This window comes from Camponotus vicinus, unplaced genomic scaffold (assembly GCF_025532165.1).
Source record: "Camponotus vicinus isolate PSW18456_S1 unplaced genomic scaffold, iyCamVici1.0 SCAF_13, whole genome shotgun sequence".
Classification (NCBI taxonomy): domain Eukaryota; kingdom Metazoa; phylum Arthropoda; class Insecta; order Hymenoptera; family Formicidae; genus Camponotus; species Camponotus vicinus.
The window spans coordinates 2,404,148-2,430,016 of NW_028141949.1; the positions used below are offsets into that span (position 1 = coordinate 2,404,148).

Here is a 25,869-nt window from a genome sequence, read left to right on the forward strand (position 1 = left end):
CTACTTGACTTAAAATATATTCTCTCATTTATATAATCTTGAATCTTTTATTAATTTGAAAAAAAAAATATATATATATATATATATATGTATACATATATTCTCTTGTTACACAAGAAATATTATATACCACACAAAAAATTCTGAAAAACCTAGGTAATTAATATACAATTCAATATATGATACACACATCTGATTGGATACATCAAATAATTCTTATTGCAAAAAGCCTTGACTGCATTTATTAAATTTTATTATTTTCTAGTTTTATATACAATTAATTTTTTCTGAAAATATTTTTATTATTTGTTAGAATATAAATATATATATTATCTATCTACTATTATCTATTATTTATAATTTTTATGCAAAATTATTGTCACTAAATTATTATATCATACAAGCACACTGTTAAAAACAATAATAATAATACATTTTTGTTTATTAATGATAACTATAAACTTATACTATTATACAATTTGTATATATATATATACAAATACACACACACATATTTACACAAATAATGCAATATAATTAAAAATATCAAATGTATATTATATAAGCTCTAACAAGAACAGTAATTATTTTTTGAGATAGCACAATAATTTTCATATGTAGTTTGAATTATATTTGAATCTTTTTATCCAACTATAAAAAAAATAGATGGAAAGATATAATGTAGACTATATGTAGAAATATATATACACACACACACACACATATACATGCACACAAATACACACACACACATATATATATATTTCTAATATATTTAGATATCAATTATAAAAGTTTGTTTCTTTGACTTTGTTCATATATAAAATAAAATGTAATTCGACAATTCAAAATATTCAATATACATTAAAATGTTGATTTTTATAGTACATCTTATTTGACTTTTATATTAATTTTTTATAGAAATATATTCTATATGATTTAGAGGACAAACTTATTTGTACAAAAATTGTGACTAGATTTTGCATGAAGTACTATATTCTAACGAAAAATGATCTAAGAATTAACATTGTACACATGTACATTGCATCAAATATGTCATAAAGCACTATAATAATTTAAACAAATATATCTTTTATTATTAAGTGTTAAGGACATTATTTTTTTGATTAGGACAAAATAATGAGATTTACAAATAAGATTTTTCAAGAATTTCCAACAAAATAGTTATTTTATCGCAATATTATATATGATAAGATCATATATATTATCATATTGTGGATCAAACTTTTAATTTGTTTATAAAAATATTGTTAGAAAATATTTGTTCTGCATTCTGCTTTTACATTTAGATATATATAGAAATACATTTCTTGCATTTTCAGTCTATTGATGTCACTGACAACATAGACTTCTTATATATGCATATAAATTTTAATATAAATCTAATCAGTTTCAACACTATATACAAGTACATACACATACACACAAAATTCAACTGCTATATAATCGTTAGAGCCCCGTTTTTAAATATTACTTTACAATTTTTAATATTTTTAACATATTTTATTCAATCATCGAGATTCTATTTTTGTAGTAAATTTAACTAGACAAAGTTAACAAAATAATAGTTATCTACTTAAATTATTAACGTACAGATGCTTTAGTTCTGTCTTTGGTGTATTTTCGAAAAGTGCCGCACGATTTTGACCCTCTCCCTTCTTTACCCAATGCCCATAAACTCGAAATGCACAACCGTCGATTACCTGAAAATCATTGATAAAAAATGTTTAGCAAATACATAATATCTATATTTAATCTCAATAAACTTGAATAACTTTAAAAGACTAAAGTTACGCATTATTTAAAACCAAATTCTAACACTATTTCTTTTATCAATTATCACTCATATTTAATATCCTTTTTTCAATGTCACAAGTATATCATACTGTAATTATTAAACATACTATATTATAGAGTTTATTATAACTAATTTTTATCATTTTTTTCTACTATCTAAAAGAATTTATATACCTTTCTCAGAATTTTTATCCTATATGGATCGGTACAAGTTATTTGTGTTGAAAGTGGTTCAGGCGTGTTATGAAGTCGTTTAATACGAACAACAGCTCGCACACAAATAATAGCCAATTGGAATCTCTTTCGTGCATTGAACGATTTGGCCTTCAGTTCCTATGCAATGAAAAAATAAATATGATACAAATCACTAGCTTCATAGTGAAAAGTAACAAGCTCAAGCTTTTTCTAATTAATAGTTCTATTATGGTATATTATTACTCTATTATTCTTTACATATAAAATATAAAGTTTTTTATATACAATTAAATTAAATATCGATAATTAGATAATAGGATTTAAATATTGCTAATATTAACGAACGTATATATGCACATATATTATAATATATGTTTTTAATTTCATTAATCGATTGTTGTATGAAGGTGCAACAAACATGTATATAAATATATATTTCCTTTTCAAATATTAATACATATACATATATGTTTGTGCATAATCATTTGGAAAAGAAAAATTAATTAAGTCTAATAAATTAGATACATAAATATTAATATAAATTCTATTATGATAAAAAGCTATTAATATAAATAAATGATAGATTAGTGACTAGATTTAATTAACTATTCATAGATGAATGAAAACAATCTCAAAAATATGTGCTTGAGAATTAATAAATGATTAGCTAAATACTTATAAAGAGGCAATTGATATCTGAAAATGTTAAATTTTGTAAAAAAAAAGGGGCTTTATTTATCTTTTATTAATATTTAATGTTCATTCAACACACACATGTGCGTTGTTGTATTCAATCATCTATGTATTTATGATGTAAATTGATGATAATTAATGAATGTTGACTAAAATAATATAGGTATTAATTGTGATGTAAAAACAGTAATTAGTAAGTTTTTACATTATTTTGTTATATAAAAACGATAGTAATCAGTAAATTTTATATTTTTGGAAACAAAATAAAAAGAAAAGCAATTTACCAAAGCTAACTGAGATATCCTACTCAGACGTCGCGAGTTAGATGATAGAGAACGTTTTAGAGGAGCAATGTCTTGATCCCATAGCTGTAAGACCAATAACTTACATTTTATAATTATAATTTCATAATCCAAATGTGTCAAACAACTCCACCTATTTAATATTTTGTTAACACAAAATAAAACCATAATTATACAACAAAAAATAAAAATAAGTGCACATAGATAACTAGATAAATAGAAAATTAATGATTTAATATTTGTATCATTGAATGTAAAATAGAGAAAATATAAAGGTTCTTTATGTTTATTTTCAATCTTTTATTGTTAGTTTATATATATTAGTCTTTTATTATAAAATTCTTTATTATAAAAATATTTAGAATAATGAAATAGATGCAAGTATATTTTGGTATAAAATTAATAAACAAAAAAAAACAACAAATTAATGACAAGATATTATAATTTTATAGCAAGACATGATGTATATAAAAAATTGATTATTTAAATTTTATATATATATGTAGATATAATCCTCACCTCAAATTAAAAATTATACATATAATTAACTATTTTGATGTATACTTAATATACTTACAACAGTATGAAAGAATGAATGTTCTAATGCATCCTTTATAGAAATTCTTTTTTTGGGATCTACAACTAGCAGCTTTCTTATTAAATCTTTTGGAGCCTCTAAAATATACAAAATATACAACTAACTAAATATCTAAAATATACAACTAACTAAATATACAATTATATACATCTCTTAATAATATAAAAAGTATGTACATATACATAGTGTTTTCTGAATTTTGAAGATAATAAAATTGAAGCATAAAAGTTCATAAATTAAATAATGAAAATGAATGCTACTTTTTGTTGCAAAAAGTTTTTTAAATAAAACAATTTAAAGTTTGATCAATTATAAGTTGTTTAAAGAGTCTTCTATCTCTATGAGTTACTAATATTAGTTGCTAAACTTTGCGATTACTAATGTTAGATAATATTATCCCATAATGTTCTCACACTATCACATAATCACATTATCATGGACAGATAATTGCTCAATCAATGCTAATGATTAATATAATTATTTAAAATTGCAATTAGAAAGAAAATATATATTTTCATTATTGTATTTTTCATAAACTTTTTTCAATCTTATTATCCTCTTATTTCAAGACACTTTGTTGTACATTTATAGCTTTTTTTTTAATTTATTATTTCTTAAGATATAGTTTTTCAATTGCAATTTTTACCTGTTATGTCAGCCCATTCGGGAGATGTGAATGAATATTTTCCCTCCATTATATTTCTAAGCATGACCATTTGCTTTCGATGCCAAAATGGAGGACAGCCAACCAACAGTGTAAACATAATCACACCACATGCCCATCTATTACATCATAAACAAAAATGGATAATATAATGGAATATATATAGCAGGAAAGCTACAATATAATATAAATTCATTTATATACATTTATACACATCATATCTGCAAAGTACAATATAGGTTTACATGTGTATACTATACTACTATATGTTCTGTAATTAATATATATTATATATATTAATTATATATTATATATATTAATTATAGAACATACAGTAGTATAGTATATACATATAAACCTATATTATACTTTTATATATATAATTAACAAATAATATTCATATAAGGCGATTTTTGGCGTCACTGTGGTATATCAACCAAAGTATACCAGATTCTACCAGAACATTTTCGCGCGTTTGGTAGTTTGTGGTAGAGGCGTGGCTAGTCGTTTTGGTATCTAGCTGGTTGATACCACGCTATACCAAAAATGAAGCAGGGTACAATATGTTATATACCAGAATAAGCTCCGCCTCTACCAAAAACAATCTTGGTACATGTACCAAACTATCGCCAAAAATCGCCTATAATTAACAAATCTTACATATCAACTTCAAATCCATAACCATGTGCATTCTCAAACATGTTACATTTTAATACTTCCGGTGCTAAATAGCCAGGTGTACCACAAAGATCTGCAAAATATATAAAACTAATAGGTAAATTTTCTAAAATTACATGTAAAGAAATGATGCAACAAACCTTCTAATTTTTCACCAGAATTCAATATTCTGGCAAATCCAAAATCTGTTATCTTTACATTCAAATTATCATCGAGCAATATATTTTCAGGCTTTAAATCCCTATGCACTATTCTTTGATTATGTACATGTTGAATTCCTTCAAATACTTGTCTCATGATGTAACGTGTCTTCTTTTCAGAAAGTGTCACAACAGATGTAAGATAATCAAATAGTTCTCCATTTTTGCATAATTCAAAAATTAAAAATATAAATGTACTGGATTCAAAAACATCATGCAATTCAACTAGAAATGAAAAAAAGATTTTTGTAGTAGTCTCATTTAACTCATGAAATATTTTTTAAAATTAAGGTATTATATGATTATAATCTATCAATATACAATAGAATCTCTTTAACTTTGGTTTTCTCAAAATAGGAACAAAACATTCTTGAAAAACAAAAATAAATGGATACTCTATGTCGACAATCAAGTCGGCAAGCTGTCCAATCATCATGCAGATATAGTTTTCATCTGCAATCTATCCATTATAACAGAAGGGATGCAGTATTAATGTACACGATATGCAAAGAGATGCCGAAATTAGCATACAGCCAAATTTAAAGAGACTATCAGTTTTCAGTGATCTTAAAGAAAAGCTAAAATAGAAAACTTACTGATATATGGATGTCCAGCAACTCTATGAAGTATTTGTACTTCTTGTAGCGTAGCATCCTTCATAGTGTGCCCATCCTCTTGAATCTCATTGCTGATGTCTATAATTTTAGCTGCATATTCTATACCTGTCTCTTTTTCTATACATCTTCTTACGGTAGACGATATTCCCCTAAAATATTTATTGCCAGATATTATGCCTAAATCATCAAATTCATTAAAATAGTGCGTCAATTGTGAGCTATGCGAAAATATATCAAAATCTGCTCCAATTATGTAATGACACTGTGAATTTAAAAGATAACCATATAAATTTGTTCGCTAATTAACCACGACCGCCAGACACGAATATACAGAAATAATAAGAGAACAGTGTTTATTACTAACACTTTTGCGAGAGTCAATAAGAATACTTAATAATAGTAATAAAAAGCAAAGCATGTGAAGTGACATACCTTCCCAGGATCTCCTTGGGTTCGTACTTGGCGTAGAATTCTTTCGCCGCGTCCTTGTCTGGCAGTAAGTCGTCCCCTTCATCCTTCGCCATGATCTCCCACCGTCAACTCCAACGTCGCTTCTAAGAGATATGAATAGCGTACTTCTCTTTACGCAGATCTCAATAATACATTTTTGCCAGAAACAACATATTTCTTAAGAAAGATCAACACAATCCAAATGGTCGGAGTAGACATATACTAGCGGAATTCTTGTCACGTGGAACTGTCATTCGCAATCCGAATGTCGCTCGATTATCTTCGATCAATCGCAATGATGCAATATGATCATTATAGCGCTATTGACTATCAATAACTATCAATAATCTTGCTCAATGCGAGCATAAAAGAGAATACGTGAATGAGAAGTAACAAGTATACATAATAGGGAGCAAGAAATAAATCCATAGACACAATGACTGCGTTCCTAAACTCACCAAGTACTAGAGAAATCTATAGTTCACGTCACGTACATTATACATTTCCAGTGATGGCAATGAATTTTGGAACGCTGCCAAGTTACACGATTGGCTATCGAATAGGGATATTTCGAAACTTTAAAAATTCCCTATTCGACAGCCAATTGCGTAACATTGGCCGCATTCAGCGGACTCAACAGTTGGGCAACATTACTAGATTTTCCGATGTAATTCAACGCTGATTGGTCGGACCTGAAAGTAGAAACCAATCATATTCGATTGCTACTTAGCGGTTGAGTCCGCTGAATGCGGCCATTGCGTTTTCCTGCTTCAAGCTCCAATAGTGACATTTCAACGTTTTTGATATGTCGAGTTTCTAGTGCGCATGCGTCGTTCAAGCAGTGAGCTCCGGAATATATTTAAAAACATATGTTAAATTGTATTGAATCATTCTCGAAGCGATCGATCTACTTTGCTCGAAAATATTTGTTATCATAAAGAATCCTGGATACGAGTCCTATCAATTCTTTAACGTCCAAGGCAATAAGATTATAACATATATAATTAATTACATATGCAATCTTAAAATAAGAATTAAAAAATATAACATTATATATTTTTAATTACAATGGTTCATATTCTATCATATTGATAAAAGTGCCTTTAAAAGTGGCTTATAAGCTTTCTGATTGGCTGTAAGCCACTTTTAGAGGCACTTTTATCGATAAAAGAGGATTCAGAATATGGACCAATGTGAATAAATATTTGAATATGACATCCTTGAAAATGTCAAGCTCTAAAGTTAAAGATATTAATGATGCTTATATATTTATACACGCAAATTTAATTCTTTATGGGTACAGAATTTAAACTAAAATCTTTTCGAATATGAAAATATTTTCAGATGTAATTCCTAAATATTTCGGATTAGTTTTACATTGCTGCTCATCAGGGCCGGATTTAAAGGTGTGGAGGCCCTGGGGCAACGAAGAGGTGGAGACCCCTAACCATTTTTGAACCAAAATCAAATAGAAATTTTTACGTTGTTTAAATAATTTATTGCGAAATAACAAGGTCAAGTAATATACATAGACCTTGTAAGTGTTGTATACCATTCGATAGGAAATTTTGCCCAAAAATTTGTGTTGTGGAGGCCCCCCTCTTGTGGAGGCCCCTGGGCTTCAGCCCCTGTTGCCCCCCCTTAAATCCGGCCCTGCTGCTCATTATGAAATCAAGTATTGTACAAATATTTATTTACGTTTACATTTATCGTAAAATTTATTGTTGCACTTATCAGGAATAAATGATCGCTGGAATAATCGGGGATATAATTTTGTGATCCATTTATTAAAAATATGCACTAATTTCACATTGTATATTTCGTTACTTTCAATTAAAGTAGAATATGACACAATAATATTGTCCTCTCTATCTATGCATCGAGACGCCTCTAGCATAATTTTCAAAATATACATTATTTTGTATTCACCGTTTACAAAAGACTAGACTCATTCTTTTAGATATTTCTCGGTACAATTTTGAATTTCTATCTAGAATTATGGGTTTTTCTAAGACATTCTCTTTTTTTACTTTTTACTTTTGGTCGGTTATTCACAGATGTATCGCGAACCTCTGCAGAGATGTTCGCTGTTACAAATTATCACGATGGTATATTACGCGTTGGCGCGTCTCATGTGACTTACAATATAGAGATTCTTATCGAGGAGAATCGTATCTGTTCACAACATATTGTATTTGTAACACAAAAATATAGTGTTGCTCGTGGTACAATCAATTCACATAGGGTGCATCTACACAATACATAGTGCTTTCAAGCAGTGAATTAAGGTAATTTTCGATATCACGCAGATATTTCAAAATATGCACGAGAGGGACACAAAGCATAGATAAAAAAATGTATAATTATATTACATAAATCTTTTTTTAATATATTAATTTCATTCGGTAAAGATTACAATATCGATGAAGCTACGCACTTTTGAAATTTTTTTGAAACAGGAAAAATATGCTTATTTTTCAATGAGTAGTATTAATTTTTCACAAGGATATTAATTTTTGTTTGTCTATTTAAAACATTCCGTATATACTTATTCTATGTTTGTGTGCTCGCGTGCATGTGTATATGTGTAGGATAACGTAATTGGCACGCAGCTATTTTATATGATTGACGATAAAAGATGATAGAGGAGAAAGTTGAATGACATAATATTTATTTTTATACGACCTCTTATTTTCTTTTTGCATGCTATGACACCGGAAAAGTCCAATTACTTTCCAATTACTTTCTTTTTTTAACTAATTCATTGAAATTATTCTGAATAATTTGCATATAAAAGAATAATATAAAAAAATAAAGGCTTTCCATATAACATTTAATGTTATTATGAAAATCATAGTAAGATCATTATAAGAGAATCATAAAAGAAAAAAAAAATGTTTCGTGATATAAAATTCTCTTTAAGTAATGATTTAAAAATATGAAATATAAGCATTTCTCCCTTAAAAAGCTTTCATATCAAATTTTTTTTCTCATACTTTTATAGATTGCAAAAGAATCGATTTTTGAAAATCTAATTGAATGTTATTAAAAAAAGAGTAGTTGCTCGTTTTCGCATTTTGCATCATTATACTAAAAAAATGAAAGATATTGTCATTGTTGGTAGATAGTTATGTCATTCAACTTTCTTTCAATATTATTTTTTTTTCTATTATCAACTGTTCTGGAAAAAATCACAATAAATTGCTGTAAATTGTGTGTGCGTATGTATGTGAAAAAATGACTACCCGGATTTTGTGTTTTAAATATTACAAGAAAAAAGCTTTTGTTTTTTAGATAGATACCAAGATAATTATTTATTGATTTAATTTCATAAAGTTAGAAAAAAGTTTTATTTTCTTAGATTTTTAATTTCTCCTAATTTTTTCAGAAATGTTTTATTTAAAATTACGATGAAAAATGAAATTATCATTTTAACTTAAAAAAGAAATTCATTTTTCTAATTTTTAAAATAAAGATTTACAGTATGAAAGATCATCTTTATGACATGTCAATTACTGTACACACACATATACGCACGCACACGCGTACACGTAATGCATACGCACATATAACACACATAACAAACAGTGTGTACGGATGTGTGTCATAGATAGATGTGTGTCATTTCATTTACAGAGGATGGAATTAGCTAAAAATAGTATATACTATAGAAAATCTAATCCCCTCGCATTTGATTGTGAGGATAAAAGTAAATCGTGCACGTGCTTGTATAAACGATGCATCTAGAAATCGAGTTTGATTTAATGTTTAATTTAGATAAAGTATAAAACACTACGAAACATATTGTGCATCGTGACGATTCGATTTTTTAGTTTTAGTTAGTATAGAAAAAAACAATCTTTTTTTAGTTAGTATAGAAAAAAACTTAATCTGTGTTAACAAATAGAATATCTTTCGCATGAGTTATACATATGTTAGCAAATAAACAACTAAATATGGTCCGATAGAAACTATACATATATTTTTATGATATATAGTCTGTATCACGTAAACGCAATTTACTTAACTAGACTGGAACAATCGCGATCTCTTTCTTATTTTACTAAGGACACAGTTAATTAGGGAACGCTCTCATGGTTGTTATTTAATTTTTATTTTATAGAAGGCAAACGAGCTAGCGAGAGAAATTATGAAAGAGAAAGAAAGAGAAAAAAAGAGAGAGAAAGAAGCATTACAGTAAAGTACGCTTTAGCAATGAAACATATGCAGAAGAAGTTATAAAGCGTATTAGTATTAATCAATTAAAATTATATCGAATTTTCAACGAGATTATACTACCTCAAGAAAACGGAAATGATATTTGATTCGTCGATCTTTGTAGATTGGAAGAATCTGATTCTGACATTGATTATTTCGATAACTACATATGTTACAATATAAGCCGATTAGATCGGATTTGTCAAAAACTCGTAATTATTCTAATTTTGTGTTTGTGTCTACGATTTATCTGTACTTCTCTTTCTCTCTCTGCGCACGCGCGTCTGCTTTCTCGTATTGACTACTCATCGGAAAAGAGAGAGATGCATTAAATCTTTGAGAAAAATCAATCAAATATTTACTAATACTTTTTTCGTTTCTATAGAATTTTTAATTTTATTAGAGTATTCAAAAATCATCTTGATTAAAATTACCCCTATTAAAGAAATATGGCAATGTTTTAATGTAAAATATCCACAGGATAATGTCTTTGTTAAGTTAATTCCATTGCTAGATGTCTTAATTTTTTATTGGATTATTATTATTATTATTATTATTATTATTATTATTTTCTTTGGAAGGAAGTTTTCATTTCTCCTTTTGTACTGCTCTACTATGCTAAGCATTTTGGGAAGACTTGCTTTCCTAGCTAGCGTTTTTATATCTCTTGACTTCCTTTCTCAATATAATTATAAGGAGTTATAGAGGAATATGCATTCATATTGTACATTCTTAATAATCAAACGCTTATTAAGAAGTTTGTTCACTTTTTCGTTTGTAAGACGCGAAATACAAATAAAAGCAGAGAATCTTATGCATAAGGCAAAATGATATTGCCATTCATATTTTTCAGATTCATTATTAGTTATTACACAGAAATGATGTAATAAATGTTATTCATGTTCCTAGGAAACATTTTTTGATATGAAAGGTTTAAAATAATAAGCTTTTATATGTAAATGTAATTAAACTAAATAATTATAAAGTTACAATATATTAATTGCTATTTGTATTACTTTTATTATAAGGACATATATAAGATTGTAATTTTTAGCCTTAAATTTTTCATAAATCATGTAGACAAATTGTGCGAAATTTTAACTGTAAATATATTATATTTCAAGGAATCTCCAATTATGGTAGTATCCAATTATAGTATAATTATAGTATAATTTTTTTTCATTTTGGTGAACAAATTCCTTAAATAACATAATTGTATTAAATGTAAATGCACATGTTAAATATTAAACGATATAACAAAGCAACGGTGTAAGTATATCTATTCTATATTTTAGTATATATTTCTCATATTTTATATTTTATATGAATATTATAAATAAAAATATAATCATAAACTAACACAATAAAATCTATAATGACAAAAAAATATATTCAAATTAATTATCGCGTATCTAAAACTAAACGAAAAGAATGAGGTAATATTTATATATATTATTTTTATAACTTGCACATAGTAACTAATGAGTTATTACAAATAATATCGAACTTTTATTCAAATCACTCAGTTTCCTCTACCAGTGAATCGATAATTGTATGTACAAATTGGCACTTGTTCAGCTTTGAATACCTTTTTTTTCATTTTAATAATATCATAGATTCCGATGCGTGGTCAACCGAGAATATATAATGAGTGTCAATGTAATATGATTAAATATTTTCTTTAAATTGTGCCAGATACGCTCGCGTGGCACATTTTTTTTCTTCTTTCTGTTTCATGGAACTAGAAACTTATAAGCTATTACACATGGCTCTAAATATATGTATATAACGACTACGGACGGTAGCTAATCGCACGTCCTGAACCGCGTTGAATGGCTACTCCTTCTTTTTCTCTCTTTTGTTAAATCACTTTATTACATTGAACACAATGATATCGAAATTCTTATTTATATTTAAACTTTAAATTTCAGTATATTAATTGGTAGCTGTTTATTATTATTATATATATATTCCAATAAATTAAGCGGAATGCACAAAATAATTATTGAGACAGTATACATACACAAAAATATTGATTTTTATAAAACTGAAAAATATTTTTTGCAATATAAGTGTAAGCGTGAAATATAGTGTACCGTATAATATAGTAACTATTGTACGAAAAGTTATTCATTGTATAATAATACGTTCGAAATATGGAATAAAATTTTTTGTACAATGTTTAGTCTATGAGAAAAATGATTTTGAAAATAGAGAAATTAATAATATCTATTCTTTTAAGCTTTTGAATAGTATTTTTAGTAATCTTTATAATCGATTATATTTATTTTGTAATCATCTTTTCAATTGTACTACGAATCACAATACATTCTCTTGTAAAATAAATCAAAACAAGAAAACATTTAACAATTCGTTAAAGAATATTTTTAAGAATTTTGGAAAGAGCACAAAGGATTTTTGGCAGTGATTTAATAGGCTTATTTCCCATTTGATATTCATTATCAATTTTATACATTAAAATCATTAAATTATTTAAGAGAGATTATAATTTTCCTTTCTAAATTTTCTCTCTTCTCTTTTTAATATTTTTTTAATTGTTACTTATTGCAAAAGCGCGAGTGATTTCTTAGAACGTAATATTAGCAACTTGATAAAAATTGAACAGAGTTTCAGAATCAAAAACGGTCTAACTTAAAATATAAATTTAAGACTTCAAAATAAGTAAAATAGGTCGTGTAAAGATATCCGTGCAAACGCCTTTAAGAAATATTAACATCTAAAGTCAATCATATCTAAGAATGATAAATGGAATTATTATATAGCTATTAATCTAAAGTTATTTAATTATATATAGATATAAATATTACAAAAATATAATAAAAAAATTGCTATATTAAAATATTTCTCAATTTAAATGATAATTAAAACGAATTAATAAGAACCGAGTATAAGGCAAATAGTGCAAAAAATAATACAACTTTCTGATCAAAGAAACCGATCTTGGGAAAATTGTTCGAGAGATGATTTATATCAAACAGCAAAATATAATAAAATAATGAAACAGATTATATATTAGTTTATTATAACCTGATAATATATATAATTTCATAAAATTATATATTTTAAATATTTAGATGTTAATATCTCTTGAACAAGAGAATCGTTTGCGGATGTCTAGAAAATCTTTCTTTGTTATTTTAGGATTTCAAATATTTATTTTTCAAGTCAGAACACTAATCCTGGTACTCTGTATATTTATGAAACGAACAAACGTTATTTATTGCGATCTTTTCTTTTATTCTTTCTGATGAAATAAATGTTAAATTAATATCTTAATTAAATGTCGCTTTATGCATTCCACCAATAGCAAGCAGCTGATTATCATTGCGATGCATTCATAATTGTTTCTTAGACACAGCCATGGGCAGTGCTTTTTCATGAATTAAAAAAAATAATTGTCAATATTTATAATTGGAACAAGGTATATCTTTAGATTGTCGCGTTTTGTAAAAATACGTATTTTGGCGTAATCATAAAATAAATCGCGTTAATCGCTCGTCTCTTAATTCATGATTACAATGATTCACTAACGAAACGTAATGTTATCGCACATTGTATGCATTGTGTATAAAATAAAAAACGCGCAAATATTACGCGAGCAAATAAAATGATTTCATTTGCGCGATAAGGGATAACAAAGCGTATATCTCCACTGGCGTGCAGATTCGCTGTTTCAGCTAAACTTGAGGTAGACCAAAATTTAGGAAAGAGGAAAAAGGGGAGAGTATCGTCGATATAGATAATGCAGCAGCAGAGAAATTTTTGGCAGTATAGATTTTGCACCTTTTTCAAATTGATTCCAAGTTCGTTCGCCTGGTCACCGTCCTTTAATTCATACCGTCCAGCATTACTTTGCGCCTGGTATTTTTCCTAATACCTGAACATACAATAACAATTAACCATAGCAGATAAATCTATTTGCTCACGCTTATGTAAGCATCGTCTGGATATACTTAGAGATACATGTCACTGGACGTGGAGATTGCCAAGTGACATGTGTGTTTTACTGAAACAGTATTTATTTAAAAAAATGAAAAAAATATAAGTAAACTTACTTTAGAAAGATCTACACCAGTCAATGCATGTACAGCTGGAGGTACTTGCCCTACGAGACGCGTAAATTCTCCGCTAGTCGCGTCGCTTCCGCCGAGAAGCACAATTTCTTCTGTTCTCGCCAATGGCGCCGCAACTTCAGCTGCAATCTGTAAAAGAAAGAAATATCATGGTTCGCAAATTAATGTATATTACAATATGCACAGAATATAAAATGTAACACTCACCTTTGGCAAGGCATTCAAAGTGATATTGAGTATAGCTGCTTCACCGTACTTCTTATAAACCGCTGCTTTCATTCGCATACGCTCTGCTTCCGATACACCGACAGCTTCGAGAGCATGAGCCTCGGCCTCGCCAATCAATCGAATCTTTTCGGCTTCGGCTTTTGCTACACTCACAGTCTGAGTTCTGAAAAAGAAAAATATTTGAATATTACATAAAAATTTTATAAATGTCATGTAAGGTGAATCAACTGTCATCTGAAATAATTTATTATTTTATAATTTTATAAAAAAAATTGTTTTATATAAAATATGTTATGCAAAACATATTTGGTAATGGTTATTTAATATATTCGGTGTGTAATATATTGTGTAATATGTTTAGTAAAGTTCATTGAACGGAATACTTCAATTTTTTTACTTTCTTGTATTTTTCAAAATGACAAGATAATATTCAATTTTTTAGTATTAACAAAAAAAGTTTTGTAAACCTGTCATTAAAAAAAATGAATCGATTAAAAAAAAATTAATTTATTGCATATGCATTTAATTACATTCCATTTGTATTATTTTTTAATTTTTTATTTTGTTATCTCAAAAACTTTGAAGTTACAAGATATTAAAAAAGTTGTCAAAGCTTTTTTTTAGCTAATTAACTGAGTATTTCAGATTTTCCCATTCCCACTTTTATACGAATTTATGATAATTTTGCTAAAATTAATGATGTGATATGATGAGATAATAAGATTTTTTTCTGCGTTTAATAACTACATGAGAGAGATCTTTACCTCTTTCCCTCGGCTATTCTTCCCATTTTATAATATTCAGCTTCGGCTGGTAATCGTACTGTGCTTTGAAGTTCGTGTTCTTTTCGGTGAACTTCTTGCACTTCAACTTCGATTTGCTTGCGCCTTTCCACAACTTCTATTTGTATCTCTTCATTTCGTATCCGTTGTTTTATTTTCGCTGCTTGAAGTTCATAAGCCAACTGAGCCTCGGCTTTCTAAATAATCCAAAAAGAATAAATATATAACGATAATCACGATAGAAACTGATAACATTGAAAATAATCATATTTTGTGAAAAATACTTACAGCTGTGTTTACTTCTTGATCAAAATTAGCTTTCTGCAATTGATAGAGTCTCGCGTTGTCCTCTATCTTTGTATCAGTATTATATTTTATGTCCATTGCCGATTTCTCACATTCTGCTTCCTGTTATGGAAATAATGAAAAATATTACGAGATTAATTAAAATCACACTAAATAACAACTTGCGAAATATATCATGTTTTTCCATTTGCAAACATTTCGACTAACTCGATCTTTTTTTAATGAGAAGAAAAGGAAAGATCATAATTTTATTTAATTTCCAATTTTTCCAACATCTAATTTTCACCATACTACATGTATGTAACTTAACATAAAAAAATTCTTATTCGCAAATGTATATATACACACACTAATATCAGTTAATACCGATACATACTCTAATACCAGCATCTCGATTTGCTTCGGCGACGCCAACATCAGCATCTCTTTTAACAGCAGCTGTCTGAGCTTTGCCTAGTGATGTCAAATATTGAACATCATCGTAAACGTCCTTTATCGTGAATGAAAGAATTTCTATGCCCATACGACCAACATCTGGCGCGGCAACTTCTCGTACAAGAGCTGCAAATTGATCTCGGTCCTTGTAGACTTCCTCCACAGAGAGCGTACCTGAGAAACAATGTATTCTCTTTTAAAATTATTAGAATAATAGCTTTTAATTTATTAACGAAATATATAAATAAATAATTAATTATTTTTGAGAATGCAATTTTCTTATCGATTTATAAATGTTGAGAGTGGTCAAATGTACCTAATATAGCTCGTAAGTGACCCTCCAAGGTGGATAAAATAGTTGTTTTGATCTCGTGGACGCTCTTTCCAAGAAATTGTTCGCTGGCAGTGTGCAACAATTCGTCGGCCTTCATGATTTTGCACTGAGCTACTCCGGTGACCGTTAATGGTACACCTTGCGCAGTTTCTACGCTCTCACACACCGGATTTAGAGTCATTACCTCCAATGACAGTCGTTGCACATCAGTGACAAACCACCAAGTGAATGCGTATCCGCCGACGATGGTCCTTTTCCTCATCGAGCCGCAACATCCTCCTGAAGCATGAAGACAAGAAATTTGTAATATGCGTTATGAACGAAAAAAAATTTTATTATATAATATTAAACTTTCTTGGAAACTTCTTTTATGATAATTATATTCTAGAGAATTTTTATTCTAAAGATTTTTTAAATAATAACAAATTTATTATTGCAATCAACTATTTACAATAGTTATCTATTTATGATATTTCATTAAATATGTAATTGTTAAGAATATTTATTTAAATCGTGTTACATGCATTATCACATACTTATATATATATATATATATATATATATATATATATATATATATATATATATATGTATATTTTTTTTACCTAAAAAATGATAAATTTAGAATTCATCAAAATGTCATCAAAAAATTGGAACATGAGAATGAAATGATGTATAAGATGAGATAAGATCACACAAAGACAACAATAATAAAATCTAAAAAATATATATATGATATGGAATATAATTCAAAGAACACATTTATATTTGGATCTTAATCACAATCATATGACATAACGTCACACAAAGACAACAATTATAAAACCTAATAGATACTTGCGTGATATGAAATACAATTCAAACAACATATATCTGGAACTTAATCACAATTGTCTACATATTGAAATTCAATGAATCACTGAAAAACATTTGGAAATTGTTATATTCTTAATTTTCTTTATTCTAAACACTTTCTTCTAAAATTTTAGGATGCAATCAAATTCTAAATTGTATTTTATTACTCTATTCAATTGCACGAATCTTTAAATTATCAGCACATGTTATTTACATTTTTATCGATTTGACAATATACTATTACATTGTTGATGAATAATGCTGTCCATATGAAATATATAAATTAAAAAGTGATATGCGGTTATATGAACTTAATTCATATTAATTCAATTCGTTAAATTCATATTAATTTAAATATTTAAATTTAAATATTTATTCATTAAAATTCTATCTATTCACCCTCTGATTAAAAGAAGTGTAACCTTCCACCTTTAAAGACAGTTTAAAATTAATTTTTTCGTCGCGTCGCAAACGAAAATATATATATGTATAAGAAAGTCGATTTTTTTTCATATGATACATTTATATATTCTATTTTATAGTATATTTAGTAATTATCTATAATATGAAAAAAAAAATATGCATGATTTAAATATAAAAATAACTATTCTATTTAATTTTTGAAATTTATGGGACACTTTTGTTGACTTACTGAAAAACATATTATGTGCAACTTTGACTTCATATAAACGTAGCTGTGTATTATGATACATAATGATTTTTTTTTAAATAATGTACAAATATATACATGGACAATGGGACATTAAAAATTCGTGATGTCATGTTTGAAGTTAAAAACACTATAAAAAATCTGACTCTTAGTCAACATATAAATTAAAAAATGATATGCGACATAAATTTAATTCATGTTATAAAGTATAATAAATATATGTCAGAATAAAAAATCTAATAATATAAATAAATCATAGTACACAAATACAATTATACTCGAATCTTCAATCTCTCCAATCTCGTACATTTTTCATCCTCATAGTATATACAAAAATCTTTAATTTAATAATTAATAATCTAATCTAAGAATTTAATTGCAGATTATGAGACAAGAGTAACAATATAGTAATCTATATTAAATACAATAGAATTATGAATCTTTATACATAAAAAATATTTTAGTACAACAGTGTGTAACGAATAAAATAAAAAATTGATTTTAAAATAAAAAATTAATAATTAATAATATGGAACTTTTTATCAGAACATGCATACATTATAAAATATGCATATATGTATGTATAATGTATATGTAATATATATTATCAAATTTACTTCATGCGCATGTGTGTGTATATTTTATCCTCAAATCAGAATATAATAATGCTTAATCAGTGTGTACAAGTAGGTGATATTTTTTGACGAACTAAGCTGTTCTTTTATCACATACGTAATAGTGGAGCGCCCCTCTTCATATATCTAAAACATAAACCGCGCTACAGAGTTTATTTTCTCTCACAAACCAGTATAAATTGTACACCCGTCAACAGGGTAACTCTGACTGAAGTTAAAAGGGTCTCCCGCAATACAAAGCAGAAGGACTTCATTCGGTAAGAATGAAAATTACATAGAATATGTGTAGCGCTAAGTAAGGAAAAAATACTGTCTGTATTTTACATGCTTTAAGCATCTTAAACATTAGATTCAATCATGAAATTCCTTATTGTGAAAATTGTATAAAAATTCAGAATTTAAATTCTGTATATATATTGTATGATGTTAAGAATTAGAATATATTTAATATAGATACTTTCATTGAAAAATATATTCGTGAATATTACTTATACTTTAGAAATTATAATTTGTTGACATAAAGAAGAAAGTTTCGGCAATAATAATAATAATAATAATAATAATAATAAAATTATATATATATATATATATATATATATATATATATATATATATAAAACAAGTGCGATGGCAAAACGATATTCTCTCTAATGATTAAACAATGTAAAAAATAATATTTTAAATGTAATATTACATAGATAAAAGTCTAATATCTTCTTATCATTTCATATTTTGGTGTGTTATAAATCACGACTGTAATCCTTTATTTACGCAAGTTTCTTTATCGTTTCTGACAAATATTAATTTAAAAATATTAATTAAAAAAATAAATATAATTTATAAATGTCATAAGTAGCTTACGCATATATATGTGTATTTTTTCAATAACATATAATCTATAACTCAATAAATTAAATTAATGTGTGCGCTAACGATTGCGAAAAACATTCTTGAAATCTTCCTTGATAATTTTTTACTCCGATTAATCAAGTAATAATTCATTCTTTTTGTCATTTTTTTTCTTTCTTTTTTGTTTACAAGAAGCCTCTTAGTTAAATTGATAAATTTGTCAGTGTCTTCCTCTACATTAATCCATGCGATATAAATCCTACTCGGAGTGAAGCGATGACGTCACACCATATGTGTTCTTTTTGTCGACGAAAAGAAATATATTCTTGACCACACGTGATTTTCTCGAATAATATATATCGTAGTTGGTCTCTTACTTGCTTCGGATGAAGAAATTTTTACCAAACCTTTCACGCGTGTATATATATATTTCTAGCCTTATCGGGCAATATCTTTATCGAACTCTTTGATCGCTATGGTAAAAATTTATCAAACATGCAATAGCGTACTTTCACGTATGTAGAATGCTTCGGATCAAACATAGTGCGTTCTTTCAAATCATTTAAAATATAAGTAATTTTAAAGAGAGTAATTATGTTAGCATGTCATATTATTATAAGACATTTACTTATATTGTTAGTAAAAAAATAGATGAATTAAAAAGGATTGATTAAAATTAATTAAAATAACACAACACAAAAAGTTATAGAAACCATGTAATATTTTATATCATTTAATAAAGCTAAAGTGGTATAATATACTATGCTTTCTCTAATGATATCTCCACAAATCATAATTGATATTTATTTTTTTCCATTTTTAAGGAAAAAAAAAATTTTTAACATGTGACGAGACTAGGATGCGTGTATCTTTTCCATGAATGAGTATGACGAAAATCTGTATTTTTATTAAAGATAATCTATGACAAAAAATCATAAACATGACTTATTTCCTTAAAAAATATAATAAAATAATTGTATTCAATAAATTATATATAACAAAATTACTTACTATGTGAATAATAATATTTATATAAATTCAAATTCTCACACAATTACATAACATAATTTATGATTCATTACTATTTATCTCTCTTCCATGCTCAATTAATACATTTTCTGTTTTGTTTTCATTTTTTATACTAATAATTGTCCTTTTCTTTTTCTGTCTACCTTCATTTCTTATTATCTCTCTTCTATGCTCAATTAATACATTTTCTGTTTTGTTTTCATTTTTTATACTAATAATTGTCCTTTTCTTTTTTTGTCTACCTTCATTTCTTCTACTAATAATTGACCTTTAACTTGCAGACATGCGATGGTACTTTTTCTTGTTCGCGCATTATGTTTTTGCTATTCCTATCAAAACACATCAGGTAAGTAAAATAATAGTCTTAGTATCAAAATATAAATTCGAAATTTAAATACTTTAATATGCTTTATTTCTCATCCTGAAATATAATACCTATTAAGAGACAGCACAATCAATTTATATAATTTTTATTCGTAATCTTATTACTCTATTATTATGTTTAGCTACAAGTGATATTTATGTGAACAATTTTATTAGCATAATCATTATAAAATTAGAAAATAAACGAGAACATGCATTTCATGGTTTAATTTTGTATTTTAATTTTGTATTTTAATTTTGTATTTTAATAATTGTATTTATAATCTTGTATTTTTAAAATATATCACTTTTAATATTTTATCATTTTCTATTCGAAAACACATGCTTAAAATAATTGTAACATACAAAAAAATATAAGAGTTTGGAAACAGAGAACAAAGAATGAAATAAGAAGGATACTAACTTGCAATCACACAAGGTTGATATGCTTATTATATCGTATAATTGAAGAGATATTTTTAGAAACCATATTAATCAATGCCATTATATTTATATTATTGTTTGAATGCATTCATTTGTATATATTTGTATGTATTATTTCTCTGCTACTTAAGAGAACACTGACCATGAGATGTAGAAAAAGTATTTTATTTATAACCGCATTATAGCTGATATTGAATTTAGTAGCTACGAACAATGTATCTTAATAAAAAATATATTGCAATAATTCAAGGAATAATTATGCTGTTGTCATATGAGTTAAAGTTAAATGTTGAATTATAGATGCAATAGTCTGTCGCGAAACATTTTTCTGACACACTTGAGAGTAGGCACGATCATTAAAATAGCTTTGATTGCAGTTACTCAATAGCTTTGATTGCTCTGCCCGATTGCAAAATGTATATTTTTTGCATGATGTATGTTAACATAAGTCTACAAGAACATGAATCTTGGTAAACGTTTTTTTCATATTGAATGAATTATTAAAGTAGCTTTGATTGGTAATTGCAAAATGTATATTTATGATGTACATATTTAAATGAATTTACAAGAACTTAATCTTCGTAAGCATTGATTTCATATTAAATGAAAATGCATACACAAGCATTTTTCTACGTACGTGAATTTTCGGAGCAGAAATTTGCTTAGACTGCAAACTTTTGCTTTAAATAAAAAAAATTTTTACTCATGCCCGTTTAAAACAGTTATTATTTCAGCCAGATCAAGTAACCAGCAGCACTGCAATCAACAGATGTTGCTCTTGCCAGTTTGAAGATACGCAATACACGAGTTATGGTTGTGGAGGCATCAGTACTTTTATGACGCTAGTTCAAAATGTGATGTCTTCCAGATGCGATATTGCTGACCCTTGTCGACGACTGGGTAGGGACGAACTACCGAACGAGAATAAATGGTATAAGATCTATAAGATTTTCCATAAGATGGTTTTTGCAATAGATTATGGATACGCTTCATTATCTTCACTTTGAAGATTCTTTGTAAGATTCCTTGTTGTCTATTATTAAAAATAGTCAATATCATCAATGTCTTTTATAGGTTTGATTTTATAATCATCGGCGCAGGTGTGGCAGGGTCAATAATCGCGAGAAGATTGAGCGATAATCCATGGCGAAAGATTTTGCTTATCGAAGCTGGTCCAGAAGAACCTACTATGACAGCAATACCAGGACTTGCGTTTCGTGCTGTCAATACGTCTCTCGATTGGAATTTTAAAACGGAACCAACATCACCGCATCCTACTGCCTGTTTAAGTATAGAATACATTATCCTAAAATACATTGTTTGATCTACGGTTTTTCACATGAATAATACATGAACTTCAGAGTTATAATCTCTTTACAAACCAACATAAAGATCTTTTATTAATTTAAATTTACTCAGACTTATTATTTAAAGGTTTCGGATTTTTTATGACATTAAAATTATTAAATAGATTATTTTTAGATCTTAATAGGTACCTATTACACAAGACACAATATATAATTTTTTGTTATTTTCTTGAATAATTTTAATATTATTAAAATAAAAAATTGGATAGACAAATAAGTTAAAAGAAAAATTATCTAGAGAATCTTAAAATGCTTTAAATACGTAAGATATATTTTTTTAGATACGAATGTTGTTTAATTGTAAATAGTATACTACTAATATTCTTTACTGACATATTTCTGTAATAGCATTTTTGTGGTAAATGGGACATTAATAGATCAATGTGTTGGCACCCTTTTAGAAACAGGCGGTATCTGCACTTGGCCAAGGGGTAAAATGATTGCCGGAACTGGCGGCTTCCACGGTATGATGTACGTTCGAGGTCATCCTGAAATTTATAATCGTTGGGCGCAGGCGGGAAATCCTGGCTGGTCTTATGATGAACTCAATCGTTATTTCGAACGGGTGGAGAACCCGGTCGATCAGCTAATCTTATCGAACAAACACAGGAGTCTAAAGGAAGGAGGTCCGATTAGTATTCAGTATTTTCCGCATAAACCGAAGTTCGCGGATGTGCTATTGACAGCTGCCAGTGAGCTGGGCTACAGGACTTCCCAGTTAAAGGAATACAATCAAACTGGTTTTATGATCGCACCGATGACAATCGAGAATGGTATGCGTCTCACGACTTCAAAGGCATACTTGAGGCCCGTTTCCTACCGCAAAAATCTGCAAGTATTAACAAACGCACAAGTTACCAAAATTCTAATTAATCCTCGGGAACAGAAAGCTTATGGCGTGGAACTAGTGGATAAGAACGGTCAGAAGAGAGTGGTGAAATGTGGCAAAGAAGTGATCTTGACAGCCGGTGCTATAGGCTCACCGCATATTCTTATGAACTCTGGTGTAGGACCCGAAAAAGACCTCGCTGAGCTCGGTATTAAAATTTACAAAGACCTGCCGGTCGGCCAAAATTTGCAGAATCATGTGTCGGTGGCGGTTCCTATGAGCATCAGAGACGTCCCGTACGAGATTATGACTATGGATGCCATAAATGAGTATCTAGACAGCAAAACCGGCCCACTGGCTAGTACTGGTGTTACTCAAGTCACTGCTTTTCTTGAGAGCAACTATGCGATCAACGGCGTGCCGGACATTCAAGTCTTCTTCGACGGTTTCAATTCCATCTGTCCGAAGACTGGTCTGCCGAATGAGTGCATTGACGGTAGAATCGATGATTGTACGGATAGAAGACCGATCGTAGCAAGACCTACGGTGGTTTACGCGGAAAGTCGAGGCAATATAAAACTCCGATCAAGTAATCCTTTGGACTCACCGTTAATTTATCCGAATTATTTCACGAATGAGAAGGACTTAATGGTTTTGCTTGAAGGTATCAAAAAAGTCAGCAAGCTTGTCGACACGCTCGTTATGAAAAAGTGGGATCTTCGTTTGGAACAAGTGAGAAGTTCATTATGCAACGAGTAAGTATTATATTATTACTCAGTGAACAAGTGCACGTAATATATTAGCAAATTAGCAACTATGTGATACTTTAAGTTTCGAGAGAGATCATTTGCATTATGGAATTTAATATTTATAAAATATTTCTAGAGTATCTGATCCATTTAAATAATATTTAATAAAATCATTTTTCTTTAACAAAAATAATGCAAACATGTAATCAATTGAAATTAAAATTAAAATAATTGTTTAAACACTGAACGGAAATAGTTAATAATAAGAATTAACTCACTTTCATGAGAATAAAATTTAACAAAGAAGATTTTACACAGAGCTTTCCTGTTCTTCTTTTAAAACGATAAAAGATAAAAAAAATTGTTCACACTTAAATATTAATTTATTAATATTATTTGTAAATTTTTTATCATATTTTTAATTTTGTTAGCTATCATTTCGGTACGGATGCCTTTTGGATGTGTCAAATACGCGCAGAAACAGGACCGGAAAATCATCAATCTGGAACGTGCAAAATGGGACCGAGTACCGATCCAACTGCGGTAGTGGATTCAAAACTTCGAGTACACGGTATAGCAAATATTCGGGTCGCCGATGCTTCTATTTTTCCCATTTTGCCAAACTCGAATCCCATTGCTGGTATCATGATGGTAGCAGAAAAAGCAGCCGATATGATTAATAGTGTTTAGCCACAGAAATTTTAAATATAACACGCAGTACATTATGTAATATATAAAATGCTCTAAAAAATTATTGAACATTCTCTTAATGACAAATTCTTTGGTCAAATTTTTTTTTTTAGTAAAAATGTGCAAGAAATCATCATTTGCAATTTTTCTATTCTTTGTATGTCTTTTCAACTAAATTTTAAATAAAAATTTTAATTATTAATACTTAGCATTTGCATTAAAAAATTGAATACTGAAATTGATTATTAACAAAACTAAATATATAGTTTTCTCGCATAAAAAATTTCTGTTGGTTGTTTTTTAATATAATTGTGGAACATATATACAACAGATTTTTTTCTACAATTATATTAGAATACATATACATACAAATATTTAATTAAAATATACAATTACAATTATATTTTATATATAAATATAAAAATTTTAATACTTTTAAGATATAATAATGAAATGATTAAATTTTTTATAATAAAAATTGTATTTATTTTTATAATTTGACACAATTATTTTACCACTTTTATACATAAATAATTAAAATTTAAGTAGTAAAATAAAGCAGTGAATTTATATTAAACACTTCTTTATACTATTGATACAGCCGCTTGTTGATCACGTAGAAGAGAGAAAGTGCGCAGGTAACTCGTATGTGTGTCTTTCTGTTCGTGTATTGGCCATGAAAGCAAAGAGAAAGACGTTGACATGGTGTCATACATAAAAAAAAGGAGAGTCTTTCAGCGTGATTCATACGAGAAATAAAAAAATGATGCGTTGCGT

The 25,869-nt window shown here is 27.8% G+C and overlaps 3 protein-coding genes across 5 annotated transcripts in view; 1 reads left to right on the forward strand and 2 right to left on the reverse strand.

Moving 5' to 3' along the window:
- Positions 1-445: 445 nt before the first annotated feature.
- On the reverse strand, positions 446-6,654 carry Phkgamma (phosphorylase kinase gamma). Of its 2 annotated transcripts, XM_083086543.1 has the most exons (9): positions 6,198-6,653; positions 5,745-5,914; positions 5,089-5,373; positions 4,931-5,021; positions 4,253-4,389; positions 3,586-3,683; positions 2,991-3,074; positions 1,993-2,151; positions 457-1,724 (listed from the first exon to the last, which is right to left on the reverse strand). In XM_083086543.1, the coding sequence occupies exons 1-9, from the start codon at positions 6,287-6,289 to the stop codon at positions 1,590-1,592; spliced, it is 1,251 nt and encodes a 416-aa protein (XP_082942669.1). In that variant the 5' UTR covers positions 6,290-6,653; the 3' UTR covers positions 457-1,589. The 2 variants fall into 2 exon arrangements, with proteins under 2 accessions (XP_082942671.1, XP_082942669.1); XM_083086545.1 differs by lacking the exon at positions 2,991-3,074 and having other exon boundaries at positions 446-1,724; positions 6,198-6,654.
- A 1,329-nt stretch (positions 6,655-7,983) lies between these two features.
- Flo2 (flotillin-2) overlaps positions 7,984-25,869 on the reverse strand; it is a 51,916-nt gene continuing 34,030 nt past the window's right edge. The window contains exons 2-8 of one of the 2 annotated variants that reach the window (XM_083086560.1): positions 16,595-16,891; positions 16,220-16,452; positions 15,826-15,945; positions 15,520-15,734; positions 14,735-14,918; positions 14,559-14,656; positions 7,984-14,331 (exon numbers count right to left, since the gene is read on the reverse strand). In XM_083086560.1, coding sequence (XP_082942686.1) covers positions 14,325-14,331; positions 14,559-14,656; positions 14,735-14,918; positions 15,520-15,734; positions 15,826-15,945; positions 16,220-16,452; positions 16,595-16,891 — 1,154 coding nt within the window. In that variant the 3' untranslated portion in view covers positions 7,984-14,324. Of the gene's footprint in view, positions 14,332-14,509; positions 14,657-14,734; positions 14,919-15,519; positions 15,735-15,825; positions 15,946-16,219; positions 16,453-16,594; positions 16,892-25,869 lie in introns of both variants that reach the window. The other variant, XM_083086559.1, reaches the window with a different exon arrangement.
- LOC145963761 (glucose dehydrogenase [FAD, quinone]) lies at positions 18,947-25,402 on the forward strand. The gene is made up of 6 exons (XM_083085968.1): positions 18,947-19,029; positions 20,932-20,996; positions 22,192-22,388; positions 22,532-22,746; positions 23,226-24,408; positions 24,834-25,402. The coding sequence occupies exons 2-6, from the start codon at positions 20,934-20,936 to the stop codon at positions 25,090-25,092; spliced, it is 1,917 nt and encodes a 638-aa protein (XP_082942094.1). The 5' UTR covers positions 18,947-19,029; positions 20,932-20,933; the 3' UTR covers positions 25,093-25,402.